This window comes from Bison bison, unplaced genomic scaffold (assembly GCF_000754665.1).
Source record: "Bison bison bison isolate TAMUID 2011002044 unplaced genomic scaffold, Bison_UMD1.0 scf7180017864524, whole genome shotgun sequence".
Taxonomy (NCBI): Eukaryota; Metazoa; Chordata; class Mammalia; order Artiodactyla; family Bovidae; genus Bison; species Bison bison.
Window position 1 is genome coordinate 3,516,156 of NW_011495075.1, and position 19,001 is coordinate 3,535,156.

Below are 19,001 nucleotides of genomic sequence, written 5' to 3' on the forward strand. Positions count from 1 at the left end.
GGGGAGGGGCGCGGATATTGACGACGAAGAAGAGAAAGGAAGGAAAGCAACACCATCTTTTAGTTTAAAACCTGAGGATGGTAGGTACCTCTTTCTTCCCTGTGCAAACAATGCAAACACATCTGTGACCCTTTTCACCAGGAAACGCTTAAGGTTGGTTCTAGCACATCTTATCAGAGACAACTGCCTGACACAGTTGAACTGGTCTTAGAGAGGGACATGCCTTGTGGCCCCCTACGATTAGAAGTGGGTCTCTATTCATCGATGAAATAGGGACTGAATTGCTGTTTTGCCTCTGGGACAACTGGTTACACAGATCATTCTTAACATGGAAAAAAACAATGATGTCCTTACAATGAAGACGTTTTTATATTGTTCTGTTAAGCCTTCTTAAACCTTTTTACTATTTACTGTCTTGCGGCTATAGTTAAATTCTCAAACTTGTGGATATTTCTGATCTTTCAAGTTTCTAAACAACAACAAAAAAATCAATGTCCCCTTTGGTCACTTTAAACAGTAACCCATCAAACTTCCTGGTGAACAATGCTTTGCATGTCCTTCCTGAAAGCATCCGAGGGTTATGTCTTTCCCGAATTGCACAATGGTACTGCCGGGGGAGTCCTCAAAAAGTGATTTCAGCTAAACCACTAGTCCCAAGGAAGGCGATGAGGGTCTGAGACTTTGCTCTCAGATCATTGGCAATGCCTAAAGACTTTTGGGTGGTACTGACTGTGGTGGAGGGGAGAAGGGGGCAAGGGAGGCTACGATGTCTCATTTGTAAAGACCAGGGATGCTGCTGAACATGGTACAATGCACAAGCCAGCCCAGTTATCCAGCCCAAGACGTCCATCACACTCAGACTGCATTCATTTCACTTTAGGGAACTGAGCTCCGAGGACATCAAGTGACTGACCCAACACCACCCAGAAGAGTCTGAGAGAGTTGAAGCAACAGAAACTGGTGATGGGGTCAAGGTTCAAAGCTCATCCCTAAACGCCTAATCTCATTCTCATTTCATTCTGTCAGGCAAATCGCTATGAACCTTAGGGTGTACAAGAGGACTTCTGGACTGGGGTTCCTCATTTTAGGCCATATAACACAGGGCAAGTCCTAAACAATCTTGAGTTTCAGTCTTTTTCACTCGTAAAGTAGATGAGCTAAAATAGATGATTTCTAAAGTCCTTTTTAGGATTTCTTTACTCTAAAATTCTATGATTATATAAATAATGATGCCTTACATTATAATTGTCTCCAAATTCCCTTCATCTTTCTCTCTAAACATCTCTGGGAATCCTAACCACAAAAGAAGCAGAAAATATTGCTGCTAATTTAAACAAAACAAAACAGCACCTAACAAATTCTTGACTCTCAGTAAATAGTGAAGAGCATGGTGGTCGAGGTTTAGTTGTTAAGTCGTGTCTGACTCTTGGGACCCCACAGACTGTAGCCCACCAGGCTCCTCTGTCCATGGATTTCTCAGGCAAGACTACTACAGTGGGTTGTCATTTCCTTCTCCAAGTGAAGAGTGCAATAAGATTCAAATATGTTATCTAAAAATAAAGTGAAAGGAATAAAGGCATCCTCAGTGTCTATGATTTTAGTAGGAAAACAAGTTTTTCTGGTCCTTTCCTATCTTATGTACGTATTAACTTATTTTGACCATAAACATGAAATATAAATACTAGGAAAACACAAGAAAATCAGTCATGTACTCAGCAAGATGTTGCTACCCAATTAATGGAATTTGCTTGACAGATAAAATCCATGATATATTTCCTGAGATAAAAGTCCCCCCAAACCTTCACTGATCTTAATTATCAGTAACTTTGATAATATAGATAAGAAAAATTAATCAGTGTTTTAATTCTCACACTCATGCATTTAGAGCAAAAGTGGGATTAACATTGCTTGTTATGTACTCTGTTTTGAAGACTAAAACATTCAGTAGGTTAATTGCTACAATTGTAAAAGAGGACAAGGGATTAAAAAAATAAATGTATAGTTCTCCTCTGTTCACTGAAAACAAAACTATTACCTGTAGCCTGTATACATAAATTTTTTTTGGGGGGGGAGTGTTACCATGTAACTTTTAAGTCCTAATTTTAAATCCTCTTTATTAAAAAAAAAAAGCAAATGGCATTTTTAGATGTCAGACTGCTGTTAATTTTCCTCCTAGTTAATTTTTTAATCAGAATTAAATGAGCTACCATTTCTCTCTTTTTTTTGTACAAAAAGAATTTTAATCTGCCCCATGTGCTATCATTACTGTTGACCTCTGGATGTTTTAACAACATTTTGATGAATCTTAAATCAATTAACACTCTAAAGGAAAACATCTGTGGTCCTAATACTTTTTAGAGTGGCTCTTAATATTGTTTTTATAAGGAATTTTAAATGTATTTAATTTTAAAGAAGTCATTGAAAATTCCATAATTCACTATGTGTTAAAACAGTAGATATGAAAGTCATGTCCATTTTATTAACAAACTTGAGGCATGTGCATCTGTAAGAAAGGATTATGTAAAAAGTCAGCGGAAGGAAATATTTGCCTGCCCATCAAATCCAGATGTTCAGCCCATAAAATGGAAGCCTAGAAAGACAGGCAGGCTATGGTATCTGATACCCTTAAGAAGTGTTACTTCTGATAAAATTCATGGACAAAGAAAGCCAAATTAGATTTTTAAATGAATTAAGCTTTAGTTTTAAAAGAATTGTAACAATATTTTCTACATTCAATGTGGAATGGAATAAAGGGTGAATTAAAAGACACAGGATTTCTTTTTCAGAAATAACATTATATAAACACTTCAGTTTAAAATATAAAGATTACTCTTAAAGCCAAAAAAAAAAAAGGTAGATCCATGATAAGAATTTTCTTTCAAAAACTGACAAAATAGATATCAGAGCAAATATTCCACAAAACCAAGGCTTTGTGGGTTGCATTGATTTTTTTTCTTTTCTTTAGTCCATTGGTCTTTGGCAAATACAGATATTTGTAGAATAGTTTGATCACAAAATAGGAGTACACATTGACAGGGGCTGAATATTCCATATTTCCATTTGATTTATAGATTGATATGAGAACATTTCTTGTTTTTTAAATCAATATTTCAACTTTTATTCCAATTCATAAAGTGAAAAACCAAAAGAGAGCTAATGATTACAGTAATAACAGAACTTCGTACTCCCTCATGGCTTTCCAAATTCTTAAAGAATTCCTTCTATGACTTCATTTCATTGCACTTTATGAAGTGCTTTCTCGTTCATTCTCTGTAACCAGCCCATACTTAGAAAGTACATTTTGACATTTAGTTTAAGAGAAGGCATTCTGTTGAGGATCACAAAAGTCATTTTAGATTCCTTGAGCCTAATGCACTTTTTTTTGTTTTGAAAATTGACTAAGCGAGATGGGAAAAACATGTAAAGTTAAACTGATGTTAATAGACAACATCTTTAGTTTTACAGCACTCCTGAAAAATAGAATGTGACGAAACTGGCACAAATTTTACATTTGACAACCAAAGGCATTTTTGTGATTCTTATTTCCTCAGCTTTGAAGTTCTGCTTACACTGTACTGACTTGTTCCACGTCCGGAATGCTGAGGTTCTACATGCCTTTGACCTCGAACTGGCTATTCCCAGTGGTTCTTTCGTCAGCGCCTTCTAAATGCCCTCAATGTAGCATCCCCTTCTTTTCTGAGAACAGGGATCCTCTTGTATTGCAAAGGCTTTGGTGAGTTTGTGTTGTAAGTCACCCTGAAAACAGTCTTCCTCTCTGTAAGAACCTCCCTCTCTCAAATCTGTAGACTTGTGGGTTCCATTTGTTCTCAAGATACCAGCGAGCAAACCAGCATCGCAGCTGCTCACATGGAAAGCTGTTTCGAGTTCTTTTATTTAGATGGAAAGTCATTCCCTTCATTTAAACTTTCATCCTTGAAACAAGGGGCAAATCAAGTCATACTTGCTCCATCACTGGGCTAACGCCTCTGAAAATGGATGACTTGATTGTACCAGGCTAACCCTACTCCTTACACACAGGTGGATGGTCTTACAGCAGCTAGGCCTTCTGATTCACTGATGCAATCGTCACAAGCATGATCATCTATTTCCCTGCAGGAAGAGACTGCTTAAGGTCCTCTTTCTCTCATTCCCTCTCCCCCAGCCCCAACCTTGCGTGCACGTGTGATGAAGCAGTTGTGCCTAAACTATGCTTTATACCTGGACAAAGATCCAGCAGGGCCGAAGAGAAGGCCCTACAACTGTCTCCTGTGCTGAGCCTTTTCGGTGTGATTTCATTCCTGGGATCACAGTAAACGACCCAAACATTCGACTTTCAACTTAAGTGAAACCCCATCCCACAAAACTAAATGTGATAATATCAATATTACTTACTCTTTGGGTTTAATCTTAATAATTCCGCTGTCCTCTATTAAGACTAGAGACCGAGGATTGTCGGAGCATTTATTTGATAGTCTGCAGGATTCTGAATACAGAAAATGTAGAAAGAGACAGAGCAGCGTGGCTCAGGCAGCTCGTCCTGCCACACGCCGGGCACACGGGAGGGGCCCTAGGCTCCTTCCTTCTCAGGCTTTGTACTTAAAACCAGAACAACAGCGAAGGGGGAATCTACCTATTCCCTCTTAGCACAGGACCACTAGCTTTTGCAATACTTATCGGGAAACAAACGAACACAAGTATGAGCCGGACTTGGTAAAGGTTGTGCACCTAAGTCACACGAGATCACCTTTGTAAAATGCTGAGAGTAGTATTTGGGCAGCACTACTTTTCTTGCTAGTTAACTACCAGTGAGTACAAAAATAAGCTCCTCTGAAGATTTACCACTAAGAAAACCTCTAAGCCTGAAATTAAGATCTTATTTGTGTGTGGTCTCGAAAGGACAAATCCCGGTGTGTAAGCTGCAGAGTTATCAAGGCTGTTAGTTCCACCTAGTACAAGCCTATGGGATAACCAGTTGTTTTCACTTTTCTCAAGGAAATGAAAGATTTAAAATTGGATTTAGAAATAAGCCTCTTACAGAGGAAGACAAATGCTATATGATATCACCTCCATGTGAAATATAAAACAATAATACAAATGAACCTATGTACGAAACAGAAATAGACTCATAGACATAGAAAACACACTTATGCTTACCAAGAGGAAAGGGAAGGCAGAAGGATAAATCATAGGATTAACAGATACACACTACTATGCATAAAACAGATACGCAACAGGATTTATGGTATAACTCAGGGAATAATATGCAATATCTTATAATAATCTATAGTGGAAAATAAAATATATATAACTGGGTCACTTTACTATACATCTGAAACTAACACAATAATATAAATAAACTATATTTCAAAAAAAGAAATAAGCCTTTAATGGAACAAATTCACTTTTAACAACCCACCACAACCTGTCCAAGTATTGCCTTAAATAGTATTTAAAGGATTTTTTTTATCAGTAAGCATCAAAACAAGGTCCCCACAATAGACTCAACAGGGCATCGTTTTTTGAGTTAAATTCCTAATTCATTAAGTTCTCAATATATTTTACACAGTTTGTGTTTAAAAACTACTATACCTTTCTTTTTTAATAGCTGAGCCAGCAGGCTCTGCATATGATATGTAAGATACTTGATATTTGATATATCACATGTAACACAGATATGTGGTATTTGATATACCATGCTTCTAAATATTATTATAACTTCCTCCATACTTATTTTTGTGATAATATTCAAGTCAAATGGGGCTATTTGACAATAATTAGTAAATTCATAATCTCTGATCAATAACCTTTCAAGAGGAGTCATGAATTGGGATTTTTACTGGGATTTACTGGATTCTTATTACAGGCCAGCAAACATGTTAAGCCTTTCACAATCATCACTTCTTTTTTTCAACATCCAAAGCAAAACATTCTCCATTTTCCCAGTAGCTACCCCTTCTCACATTCTTCTCTTAAACTCTCCTGCCAACCCCTTCAAAACGGTGCACCAGGCCTCAGCTTCGAGTCCCCGGTCCTTCTCCATCTGAACATTCTTCCAGGTGTCTCAGAGTCGGTCCCTCGGCTCTGAATTCATCTGCACACAGTGAGTCCCAAAGTTACGGCTCCGATCAAGACCTAACGAGCCCCTTAGTCTTAAAAAAAAAAAAACTTATTGGAGTAGAGCTGCTTTGTAGTATTTGTTAGTTTCTGTGATAAGCAAAGTGAACCAGGTATATATATATACTTTTTTATAGTATATATGTGCATGTATATACACATATATACGTGTGTGTGTATGTGTGTGTGTTAGTCATGTCCAATTCTTTGTGACCCCATGGACTGCAGCCCACCAGGCTCCTCTGTCCACGGAATTCTCCAGACAAGAATGCTGGAGCGGGTGGTCACTCCCTTCTCTAAGGGCTCTTCCCAACTCACGGACCAAACCTGGGCCTCCTGCACTGCAGGCAGATTCTTTACCCTCTGAGCCACCAAGGAAGCCCCCACACCTATGTCTCCTCTTTTCTGAGTTCCCTTCCCGTTTAGGTCGCCAGCAGAGACAGAGCTCCCCGTGTTACACAGTAGGTTCTCATTAGTCACACAGTATCAACAGGGTGCATATGTCAATCCCACTAAACAGGAGACCCCTCACGCTTAATTTAACTCCAGCTGACATCTCCACATCTCTAGATGGATGTCTAATGAGAATTCAAGCATGGTCAAAATAGACCCTGGATTTTCTGCCTCCTCCTGGGATGTTTCCCATATTTGTTGCTCATGGGGGAAAAAATGAGTCATCCTGCACAAAGTCTTGCTTCCTTTCCACACCGCAACTTCTCCAGACCCTGTGCCAATCTGTCCTTTCTGTTACCATCATCACTCAGTGCAGATTCTCCCTTCTGCCATCTCGCCTGCTGCTAACTACTCCCCAGGCTTGTCTCATCTCCAGCCTGCTCTCCCCACAGCACCAGGATAGTTTCTGAAGAGGGAAAAGAGGCTAGGTCATTCTCTGTGTAAAAATTCCAATGGCTTCTTCTCATTGCACTTAGGGTGAGTCCACACTCTTTCCACCCCCAAGAGGTGCAGGGAACCTGCCCTTCTGCTGCTCTCTCCCTCTTCAGCACACCTGAGTACTCCATCTGTACCTGCCACACTGCAGGCTTCTCACCTCCTTTCTAGGCCGGGAACCCATCCACTGTTTGCTTTTTCCAAAGGGTCTTTGCACCTGCCAGTTACTCTTCACACTTATCTTTATATTCTTGGCAGCCAACAAGGAGCTTGACGACACTTCCTCAAAGGAGCCTTCCTGATCACTCTGTCTGAAGGTCCATTTATCCCCACCTGATGGGGATCATATCACACTGCTTCCCTTCCCAATACTCATCAACATCCGCATGTTCTCGATTATGTATTTGGTTTTCTGTTATCTTTCTTGCTAAGATGTAGGCTTCAAGAAAGTTGTATTTACCACTATTTACCACTATTTTTATTCCTGGTGTATTTACCTCTATGTCAGCACTTGGAGCAGTTCCTGGCACATAGCAGGGGCTCTAAAAACAATTAAATCAATGAGTAAATTGTCTTGTTTAAGAACTGCTGTCATGATTCCCATTGTACAGCTAATGAAGCTGAGAATTTAAGAGGTAATTTCCCTCGTGTTTCGTAGTTGGACAGCTCAGAATGAAGTCTAGGCAAGATGTCAAAGGTTAATTTCTTCAGCACTTTAAAAGTAGAACTTGCCTAAATCCAGCGTTTTTAGTATCATCTCTTTTTTAACTAGCAGTAAGCATGTTTATCTATCTGCAATATCAAGGAGTTCTTCAAAATCAGCAGGGAAAAAGGTGGCAATGGCAATGTATATGGGCAAATGTAAACGGCCTTCAAAGATGGAGTTTAACTGCTAGTTACTAGTAACGATGAAATTACTAGTGAACAAGAAAAGTAAATACTAAAAGAAAGAAATACGGGTGGGGCGGGAATTGCCCCTATAAACTTGGCAGAAATGTAAAAGAATGAAATACAAAGTGATGACGAGAGGGGGTTTGAGAACTCATACATTTTGAAGCAGGTATCGATAATGTCCAGTATCATCTCTTTAAATTACTTCTGTCAACTTCCCGACCCTTTTCTTGTCCTCATCTACCTCCTTCATATCATCACTTCCTCTCACAGTCAAAACTCTGAACTGGTGTCTTCCACTTTCTTTATGCTTTTTTTGTGAGTATAGATCTTGATCACGCCTGAAGAATCAACAAGCAAATTAAGAAAATAAAACCATGGACCACCGAAAAGCAGGAAGACAGGGCTTAATCGGGAAAAGCTAAACTCTTGGTTTAGTATTCCAAAAGGGGTTTAGAAACCAAAGTCTGAGAAGTCAGAGTACAATATTTGGCCTGAATTATCTGATTGGCAGCCCACATTCATTGTGGCAACCAAACAATAGATATATTTTTTCCTTTACTTTCCTTTAAGTTATCATCAACTTATTCCTGGAGTAGCAGACTGTAAGAATGCTCTACCTGATTCATTTACTACGCCTCTGGGATGACTATGAAAAGACAGTCTGGTGTCTACACTTCCTGGAATGAGGTGAGAACCTCATGTTTTCCATGATCAAAGTGTTTAGCAAAGGTCAAGTTACTTCCCTTGCTTCAAGCTTCAAAAGCAAAAAAAAAAAAAAAAAAATCTAGGTACTTCGGTAAATTATTCAATAGCTTTCACTTTATATAATATCAAAACCAAATTAGGTATGGGGAAAATCCAGTATTTCCATTCTATCACTCAGCTCAAGTCAGAATTGGTGCTACACTTTTGTTAACCACCTTTTTAAGACAATGGTAATCCATCACTTTTGCATTATTAACATGGCATCAATATTCATAGTAAAGACCAATTAATCAAAGATGTCTTTTTGCTTTTCATAAGAGATAGTCTTAGGTCTCACTAAAGACACGGAAGTGGCTCAGGGTACAATGGCTCACTCATGTAGCTAAATCAGGTGGATGTGGATTAATGCGTATCTTGCAGAAATCACCTCTAAGGAACTACGTTCCCCTCAGTCTTGGTGTAAGCTGCCCATCACCAGGCAGCCATGTGCAAGTTTCCCTGCTTTTAAGCTGACCATTAGGAAAGCTGAAAAAATAAACCTAGAATCAGATAGACTTAGTCTGAAATCACAACCCTGGATTTCCCTGGTGGTCCAGTGGGAAGACTCCATGCTTTCAATGCAGGGGGCACAGGTTCAGTACCTGGTCAGGGAAATAAGATTCCCACATGCCACATGGCATGGCTAAAATAATAATAATAATTTGAAAAAAGAAATCCCAACACTTACCCCCCGCCAACTCCCACTCTTTATGAGGGGGTGGCCTTAGAAAACTACTGTGAAAGATCACCAGAAACAGTGGAGGATTTGTTTGTGTGGTGTGTGTGTGTGTGTGTACGTGTGTGTGTGTTTAAAATTCCTCTCCAAGTAAATATTTTATTTTCAGTTTAAATCATAAACAAACTGAAACAAATTGATACTGTTGGCTAGCTCCTCCATACATCTACCACCTTGATTGATTAAATATCTAATAATAATCTCTACAACTCAGTGGAAGCCCCAAAATTTCCATAACCAAAAGCCTGCTGAAGAAATCTGGTGGGAATGGGGGCCTAAATGTAGCCTGGCAAGAATAGAGTTTTTATTTAAATAATGTACTATATGTAGATTTTAAAGGAATGATTTATCAGTTGTAAAAGATTGAGAACACAAATAATTATCTGTTGCGAGTTACGCTATCACTTTAAGGAGACAGCTTATGAAGACTTTGGAGGATTTAGGGACTTCCTTGCTGGTCCAAGGGGCTCCATGCTTCCACTGCAGGGGGCCTGGGTTCAATCCCTCACCCAGGAAACAAGATCCCGAAAGCCGCAAGGTAGAACCAAAAGAAAAAGGAATTTGAAAGATGTAAAACCTTATCTCTAAGCTGCACGGCCACATGGAGATCACACTCTACACAAGGAAAGCCATGGAATATGGTGTTCCCAACTCACAGCACAGGGAAAACGCTCACAAAGCACTGATTAATGAACACACGAATAGAGAAACAGGGTTCACTAGTCTGGTAAAATGAAATACTCATAAAGTATTTAGCTGATGGGTATTGGTAACTGGTTTTTATTTCCTTATGTATTGATTTCTGCATTTCTTGAGTTGTCTAGAATGATCGTGGTTCATCTGTGGAAAAAATGGGATATGCAGTTTTATACACAGCATGCGACTGAAAGAGAGGAACAGCAGGAAAGAAAGAAAAATATTAGCAAGGAGTTGAGATTTTTTTTTCTTTTGTCTATTTCTTGAAATTTTCTATCACATAGAAATGTTACTGCGAATAATTCACTTAAGGAACAACAACAAAAGGACAATTCGGATCATTTCCAGGACTTAAATACTTTCCAAGGACAGAGTTGGGTTGGACCGTTCAACTCTCTGGTAAATGAGTAGAGACCTGCTGAAAACCTACGGGAGCTCACCAGCGGCGGTGAGAAAAGACCTCCAGGTCAGAAGAGGACCTGCCCAAGAGAGAAAGGAGCAGAAGACCAGGGCAAGTACAGGAGGGCTGCCCGCAGGAGGTGACCTTTGAACTCAGTTTTGAAGAGCAGTTATTCTTTGCCCAATTTAAAAACAGTACGGAGGGAAGAAAGCACAGTGGGGAAGAGCAGCAACAGCCTGCAGGCAGGAAAACACTGTATTTTAGGGAAATGGAAGTGACAAGAGTATACAGTACATGTCACGAAGTGGCTCCAGACACAGCTGGAGAAATCTAGAGGGATTCCCCTAGAGCCATGCGTGCTGTGCTCACTGCTTTCATTTTCCCTAAACGCGCAGAGAACAGAGGAGGGTGCTTGTGTGTCAGTTGCTCTCGCGTGTCCAGCTCTGTGAGCCCGTGGACCGCAGCCCGCCAGCTCCTCTGTCCATGGGATTCTCCAGGCAAGGTTACTGGAGTGGGGTGCCACTTCCTTCTCCAGGGGATCTTCCAGACTCAGGGACCAATCCCTGGTCTCCCATATTGCAGGCAGATACTTTACCATCTGAGCCACCAGGGAAGCCCATTAGACACTTTATTCTGTTACTTCACTTGCCATGGTGTCTTGAGAACATTTTAGACTTCTGTTGATTGTTCTATTTATCTTTTGCTCCACCAGTTAGTAAGAAGTTGGCACAAACAAATGAGAATTAAAATATAATAATGCTAGACTGTACAACAGTCCAATAAGTGTTTCTAAAGTTTCCATTGGCTACCTGAGAAAAAACGAAAACTCAAAATCTCAAAGGAAACTTGCTGAAAGAGCTCTCAATCACAAAATGGGTGTTACTAATAGAGGTATCAACACAAAATAGATCTGATGATGGCTAGTACTGCCCAATTTAAATTTGACAACAGTGAAAAATTATATCACATAAATTACATTTTATGTGACTTTGAAATGTGAAAAAAAAAAAGAAAGAAATCAACAGTGTCTAAAACTGCACACAGGAAATGTTGTTTCTGGCTACATAGAAAAATTAAAGCCTTTGGGAGAATTTAGATCTGTATTGCTTGACAGGAAAAATTACACTTGGAAAAATAATAGGGCCTCCCTGGTGGCTCAGATGGTAAAGAATCCTCCTGCAATGCAGAAGACCTGGGTTGGGAATATCCCTTGGAAGAGGGCATGGCAACCTACTCCAGTATTCTTGCCTGGAGAATCCCATGGACAGGGGACCCTGGTGGGCTACAGTCCAGGGGGGTTGCAAAGAGTCAGGTACAACTGAGAGACTAAGCACGTATATTGCTTGACAAGAAAAATTACACTTAGAAAAACAATAGCTGTAAAGGAAAAATTCCCACAGGCATAACCAGTAAATGTGATGTGAATAAAAATCAATTCATGAATTTAATAACAATTGTAAAAGCTACATGAAAACTGATGCTGTTGAACTTTAGTTCAGTAAAATAAAAATGGAAAGACTGGTAATGATTCAATTAAGTTATATTAAAAAATACTCACAGAATTAAATTGGCTTAATGGAGGGAGATTTTTGTGTGAAATCTATTTTCAAGGAAAACTCAAAAATGTTGGTATATTCTAATTTAATGTTTATATTCATAAATGTTGAGTCAAAACACTCCTGAGATCAAAATCACAGGATCCATATGTTCTCTATCCCTCTGGGAGGCACTGAAGAAGGCACGAGCAAAGGTGAGTTTTGCCTTTTACAAAGATAGTCCTAGTGGGGTCTGAGGAGAAGCGAGTTTCCAGACTATGGTTACAGTAAGAAATAAGACTCTGGAGCAGAGCTGTGATACAGGATGGATCTATAAACCATTTAAGAAGTAGAATCCAGAGGAGTTTGCAAACCTCTAAAACAGGGGATACGAAATTTAAAACATTCAAAGATTCCTAAGGGTTTATTCCTCTGCCACACAGACTCCAGCTTCATCTACTCAGACTCTCCAAGGAAGAGGTGTGACTGGGACCCACGTTTCAATGGGGAAGAGCTGTGTGCTGATTGCATGGAATTTTCAACTTTGCAGAGTATCTCATAGTTTTCAAAGCATTTTGACAAGATTGTCACTTTTCATGCCAATGACAGTTTATAGATGAGGAAACTGTGGATCAAAAGTGGAAAATTATTCGACCCAGATGGTACAATTCATAGAATTTGATTTCCAATGTATTTCTCATTCCACCTGCCACAGTCTTCTCCAATTTGGAATCGGTCCTGACTCACTTCCTATGATGCTTAATGTGTCTCTTTTATCAGTAAATGAAGGATTGTTTTTTTTTTTTCCTTTAAGCAGATACATTTAAAATACAGTGACCACACTTTATTCCCTTGATATTGTCCCTATGATAACATCTCTTAACACTATTACTTATACATGTGTCTCTAATCCCTTTTCATGACTGCCGGGACATTTTTTTAATTGACAATACAGAGATTCTTCTTATCCATCAGGGATTTTTGCTAAGTGCTCTTTGCCAGCTGCTCATTTCCTAACACTACATCAGAGCAGGACATTGAGGTGCCCTCAGCCCTTAGGCTCTGCTCCAGAAGATCACTTTTTCAGGGGGTTGAGGAATTTCCTCCAGTCAATCACATTTTGTTTGAAAGTAAATTTTTTAATATATGAATGACAATTATTTTCATTTAGATATCATGACACATAGTTACAACTTTATCACACCTGCAATACACTTACAGGAGAAACTGAAGTTTTAGTAAGGCAAATTTTGTTCACTTCAGATGCGTGTGTCTCATTTTTAACAGGAAGTGAATGTTTACTTTTCAACACTGGCTAGCTTCGCGCCATAAAAGATGTTAAAGTTTGCTTCAGTTTGGGTCATCAGTAAAGAACCTAATAAAAGCATTGATAATCTTCCTGGTTATCTTTTCAAAAATGAATCAGCGGAAGATACAGTGATGGGACATGAACAGTTCTCGAGTACTTCACTGACTTTCTGTTTACTTATGCTTGTCCCAGCTGAAAGAGTAGGAAGCTTTTCGTTTCTTTATTTTTTCTTGTTTCTGTTGTTATATCTGAACACATAATATTCTGCTTATAAGAGCCGTTCCCCAAACTCTTGAGAGACTGAAATTTAAGTAATATATTGATGTATATAGTTAACGGTTAAAGGAATGCATATTAAAGATTTTGGGAAATAATTAAACATTTTCTAATCTAAATATTGGTTGGGTTAGCTGTGTACAAAAAATCTAATAATTTCTATATTTACTTCCATGTGTTTCAGAACTATGTAGAAATAGATATTACATGGTATTTTTAAATGAATAGCCTGCAATATTTTTTTCTTTATCCTTCCATAAGGCTACTATCTTTTTTTTAAATTGAAGTACAGTTGATTTATAATATTGTTTTAGTTTCAGGTGTACAGCAAAGTGATTCAGTGATTTTTTTTCAGATTATTTTCCATTATAAGTTATTACAAGATATTGAATGTAGTACCCTGTGCTATATAGTAAATCCTCATTGCTTATAAGACTACTACTAATATCTTTATGCTTGTAAACGTCATAGCATTAATTCTTTAGTGTTAGGCAGCTTTGATGTGGTTGGGCGCCTTATAATGAAAAAGACTATTTAGACAAGATTAAATTAAGTTTAAACTGAGGTTAGGTTAAATTCCATTGTCTTCTCTCCTAACACTTCTCATAAATGTAGAAGATGACTGAAAATGACCAGAGAACTGCCCTGAGGATGAATGTCTTTCTCTGCACCACTGCCTTACGTACACAGGGCCTGAAAACAAAACCTTGCAATGTTCACGCTGGACTTTCAGTAACAAATTTAATCAACCTGACTACAAATCTCTGCTCTTCACCTGCTCAGACTGAAATTCAGTGTCACATTATTTAGGAAGAAGGGATGCTCAGACTCCTCCAGGCTTGCTGTGCACAGACGGTGAGGCTGACAGGGTGAGCTGTCTTCCATCTGCCCTTGGATATGGCCCCAGGGATCTAGGTCAAGTGCCGCCCACGCGGGTCCGCGGGAAGGCTGGACAAGCCCCAGGTGTCTTGTACCCTTGGCACATGAGTCCCTCCCTTCCTAGTTCTTACTTTTTGCCCCAAGGACATCTGGATTTGAAGAACAAAACTGATCCGTCAAACAAAATGGCTCTAACAAGACTGTCCAAAACAGCAAGTCAAGAAAAATTTAGCAACAATATTCTTGAACATTGGATTTTTAAAAAATTAGAGGCTCTTCCCAGGTAAAAGGTAAAATGATATGAAAGAAGGAAATGGGGAGAGGGGCAACGCCTGTAAAGATTTAGATCTAAAATGATTTTATCTAATCTTGATAAAATTGTTCATTTTATCCAACAGCCTCCATCCTTCCACTTGGCCTCTAGCTAGTTTTTTCATCTTATATTTCTCCTCTTTCTGTCTTTGCTTTTTTCTCATCTCCTCCCCCCACCCCAGCCTCATTTCTATACTATTATAATCTGCAGGTATGCTCCCCACCCCCCAAAAATAAAAAACGCCCATTACTGTTTCAGCACCTGGGAAGAAATCAAGCACAGATGAGACCAAAAAGGTGGTTCCCGCTTTCCTGTGAGTCACACCGGCAAGCACGCGCTGGTTGGTAAACAGTAATGCCAAGAGCAACAAACTGAAACGGTATGTGAAACACCGCTTCTTTTTTTATTCAAGCAAGGGTGATAAAATGTGTAGGATCACGGTGGGGACATTCTGTGGGAGGAGTGATGACAGAGAACTTAGAGGGGAAACAGGATTCGTACAGCACCGTAAAGGCCTGGAGCAAGTGGAGAGAAGCGGGGTGCTCAAACTGCCTCCTGCTTGCTCTATTTTAGTCCATCTCAAAAGGAAAAAATATCCCTGCCCAGCTCCCATCTCCCTGAGCAGTGCCCCAGCAGTGAGTTTAGAATGTAAACCAAGGCGATGAGGAGATGTCGGAGGGTGTTTTCCTCTTTCATTTTATATTTTTAAAGCTGTAGGCTATGAAAAGAAATGGACAGATGAGGAGATCGTTACAATACTGAGTGTGAAAAGTGATAAAGACATGAATTAAAGGGATGGCAATGGAGATGAAGAGGGGAAAGATTTTAGAGATCTTTATAAAGTAAAATGATAAGACTTGGGGACCATTTAAATGTACATATTTCAGACTTTCTCTTTTGCAAAAACACAAGGCAATGAAACAAGATTCCATTTAGGCAAGGAGGCAGGTTCACCCGTGTAAGGGGTGAGTCTGGAGACAGAATAAGGACCATTAGGACATAGCAGGTGATGGTAAGGAACTCTGAGTTTAGAAATGAGAGTAAAACTGGCCGAAGACTGAGGCCTGTAGAACCACAATGTTTAAAAGCAGACAAATAAGAGAAGCAGTAGACAGGTGAGAAACCAATATATACTTATATATGTGTTTGTATGTGTAATGAAATAACTAACATATATATAGCCCACACATTATAACTAGCCTGTTCATGTGTGTGTGTGTGAGCATGTAGAAGCATCTATATTCTTACAGAGGTTAACTATCAAAAGGACACCATGTAACCCAGGATACAGCAAGGACCTAGCTCAGTACTGAGTGCGCTGACCCTGCGCTCAGTCCGTGGAGCAAGGGTGGAAAAGGAAAGCAGACCTCTAACCTCACCTTACCTTTCCCTCACCAAACACGTTTCATATTCTAGCAACAATAAGGATCCCAGGCAGATGTGTATTAGGAAAAATACTTTCCAAAAAATCAGCACATCTTCATCCCCACACCCCCAGATCTCTACATGGCATTTAGACCTTAATAGGATTGCCGATCCAATTCCGTTCAGTTAGACTGAACTCCCGCAAGTGTGCAAGGCCCAGTATACATTTGTAACATAAGCTGTTTATTTTTTGTCGATGGAAAAATGAAAAACTATGTCCAGGAAACAACTCTTAACCGTTATGACTCATAACTCACATAACTCCTGCATTCATAGCTGTGACGGTACAAAGCTGTAACCTGGCCATACTTTGTTCAAGCCAGAGATCACTCATCTCTACCTGCATTCTTGAAACCATCTCTCTCCCCCCGAATTATTTAGAAAATTTAAACAAAATGTTGGTTTCCTGTTATCTCAGCAAAGAGGCACAGAGCAAAGAGATTACTGACTTTTATGTAAAACTCAACCCAGCATTGTGACTGCTCTGGGAAAGCTGAACTTTGCCAACATTTGTATTTTAGAGATTAAATAACATATCCAAGTTGTGCATCCATTTATCCACTGATGTCTCTCTCCATTTGGCTCTATTTCTTTATGTGTTTAGAATGCACAATATAAATTTTATGTCTAATATTTCTTATAAACATTAAACTCAATTTAACACCTTCAAATAAAACATATACTCCTGCTCACAGCTTGCTAATAAAAGAAAATATATCATTGAAAGAACTAATAATTTCCCAAATTATGCAGTGAATCATTAAATCTCTCTTGCGACTTCAAAGTATGATAAACAAGATTTGCACACCTAGATAATTGTATCTATATTTTTTTTCCCAAAAAATGAGTGTATGTTACAGGAAGACTAGAAAAACGTTTGCCTTCAGGGTTTCTCTGAGCAGTTCAGGTTAAACTTGGTCTTTCAAAATAAATCTTTGTATACCTATCCATTTATCTATGGTACAAATTATTCAGCAAAATTTGTTTAAAGGTTTCTAGATCATTTTATACTCTCGTGTTGAATATAGATTCAAAGATGTTTCTTAGAGTAAAAAGCCTTAGTAGGCGAAGTTGAAATTTTTATTGTAGTTTGTTCTATGGCCTACAAAATATCCCATTTAGAAAGTTGTGCAACCGTTTCTGAGTGAGAATTTTAATGGAAATTTACTCTGACGTGATAATACACATATTACCTTATAAAAATTATTATTTCTTATAATACTTTAATTGTGATAACCAGCTTCATAGGAATGGTAACTTAGTAAACATTTTGTGTACTAAGGCAAAATGCTGTACCTACATAAAAAATATTTAATCCATTTTTGCAGTTAAAGAAAAAATATTTATATATATACACACTGCTTTCTACTGTCTTTAGTTTCACAGAATCTAAATTAACAGTGTAACATGTTCAGAAGAGAACTTCTGTCCTGTCTTTTAGAGAAAAGGAGAGTGGTGGAAAATTTTTAAAAAGGCGTTTCAAAGTGAATTACAATAAGCAAGATTTTTAAAAATGTTTCCCATTTTTTTAACTTATTTAGAAATCTGCAAAAGTACCATTTCAAATATCCTTTTAATAACAATTTTTAAATAAAGCTTTTCGATCCTCCACCGTAAGAAGTCATACTAAATATCAACCAAAATGTACTCATGACCCACACTGGAACTGTTCGAGAAATGTCCACTAAGTGGACCAGAAGTGTGCAAAGATCTTAAAGCTGAATAGATGCAGGAGCTCCGGTCAGTTACATTTTCCTATAGAATGCATCATTTGCATGATTCTTAAGAGTTTAAGTATTTTTATCTCGTCAAGGCTGTAAGATTTACCCAGCACCCAGGAAGGGCGGTGGCCCCGCAAGAGTATTCAGAGGAAATAATCATTCAAAGGATTATAAGGAACAAAAACCTTGATTTAAAATACATTTTGTGATAAAAATTTTGCAAAAAGTTACTCTTTAATTCCATATCCAAATTTGCTTTTTTTTTTTTAAGTACCATACAATTAAGTATTCAATAAAATATTTTGGCCATAATCAAAATTTGAGGAAGCAAACCCCCGGTCCGAAAAAAAAATGAGTGGTTTGTGTGCAAACAAAGCCATATTATCATTTTTACAAATGCAGTTTTTGTTAAAAAGACCAAAATTTAGTTTTTTGGTCATTCAGATATCTTCAGACTTTCAACACTGCTGTTGTAATATCCTTGAACAGTTTGTAAACCAAGACACAGATAGACAATGTTTGCCTTTGGAATTGTGATTTTCGGGGCCAAACATGTATGCCTTTTTAAACAGAAACAATGTGTTCTGTGCCCCAGGGAGCCATGTCTCTCTGAGGTGTAATGACCTTGACCGTTTTACAGCGGGCTTCCTCACCTCCAGTCACCAACACTTCACTTGCTTTTATGTCTATTTCAAACCAATGTCCTTACACACACACACACACACAAATAACTAAGGAAATATGAATTTCCTTGTGCTTACCTGCAACAAACACTGCGATGTCCAGGAAGGCAAAGCCGAATGCCAGAAGTTTAAGCCACAGATACATGGTCATATCTGGAAATCAGCCAAACTCCTGAGAGACAGCATGCGTCCTTCTGAAAGGCAAAATAATGGTTATCTCCGAACCAATGTTTCTCTGTAAGGCGGAATCAAGAAGGAAAGAAGTGAATGCGTACTCTTGAACTGGTGTCTTATCAGACAGGGGCGATTTCCTCCTGCTGCCCTGAGAGCAAACCACTTGCTGCGAGGCAGTGATGTCAGATTCGGTTTTACTAACTTCTCCAAAAGG

At 38.7% G+C, this 19,001-nt stretch overlaps 1 protein-coding gene across 6 annotated transcripts in view; it reads right to left on the reverse strand.

Moving 5' to 3' along the window:
• Positions 1-18,999, reverse strand: part of PTPRC (protein tyrosine phosphatase, receptor type, C) — a 129,571-nt gene extending 110,572 nt beyond the window's left edge. For 4 of the 6 annotated variants that reach the window (XM_010831089.1, XM_010831086.1, XM_010831085.1 and 1 more), the window contains exon 1: positions 18,692-18,882. In XM_010831089.1, coding sequence (XP_010829391.1) covers positions 18,692-18,764 — 73 coding nt within the window. In that variant the 5' untranslated portion in view covers positions 18,765-18,882. The other 2 variants (XM_010831088.1, XM_010831084.1) reach the window with 1 other exon arrangement.
• Between the last annotated feature and the right edge of the window lie 2 nt (positions 19,000-19,001).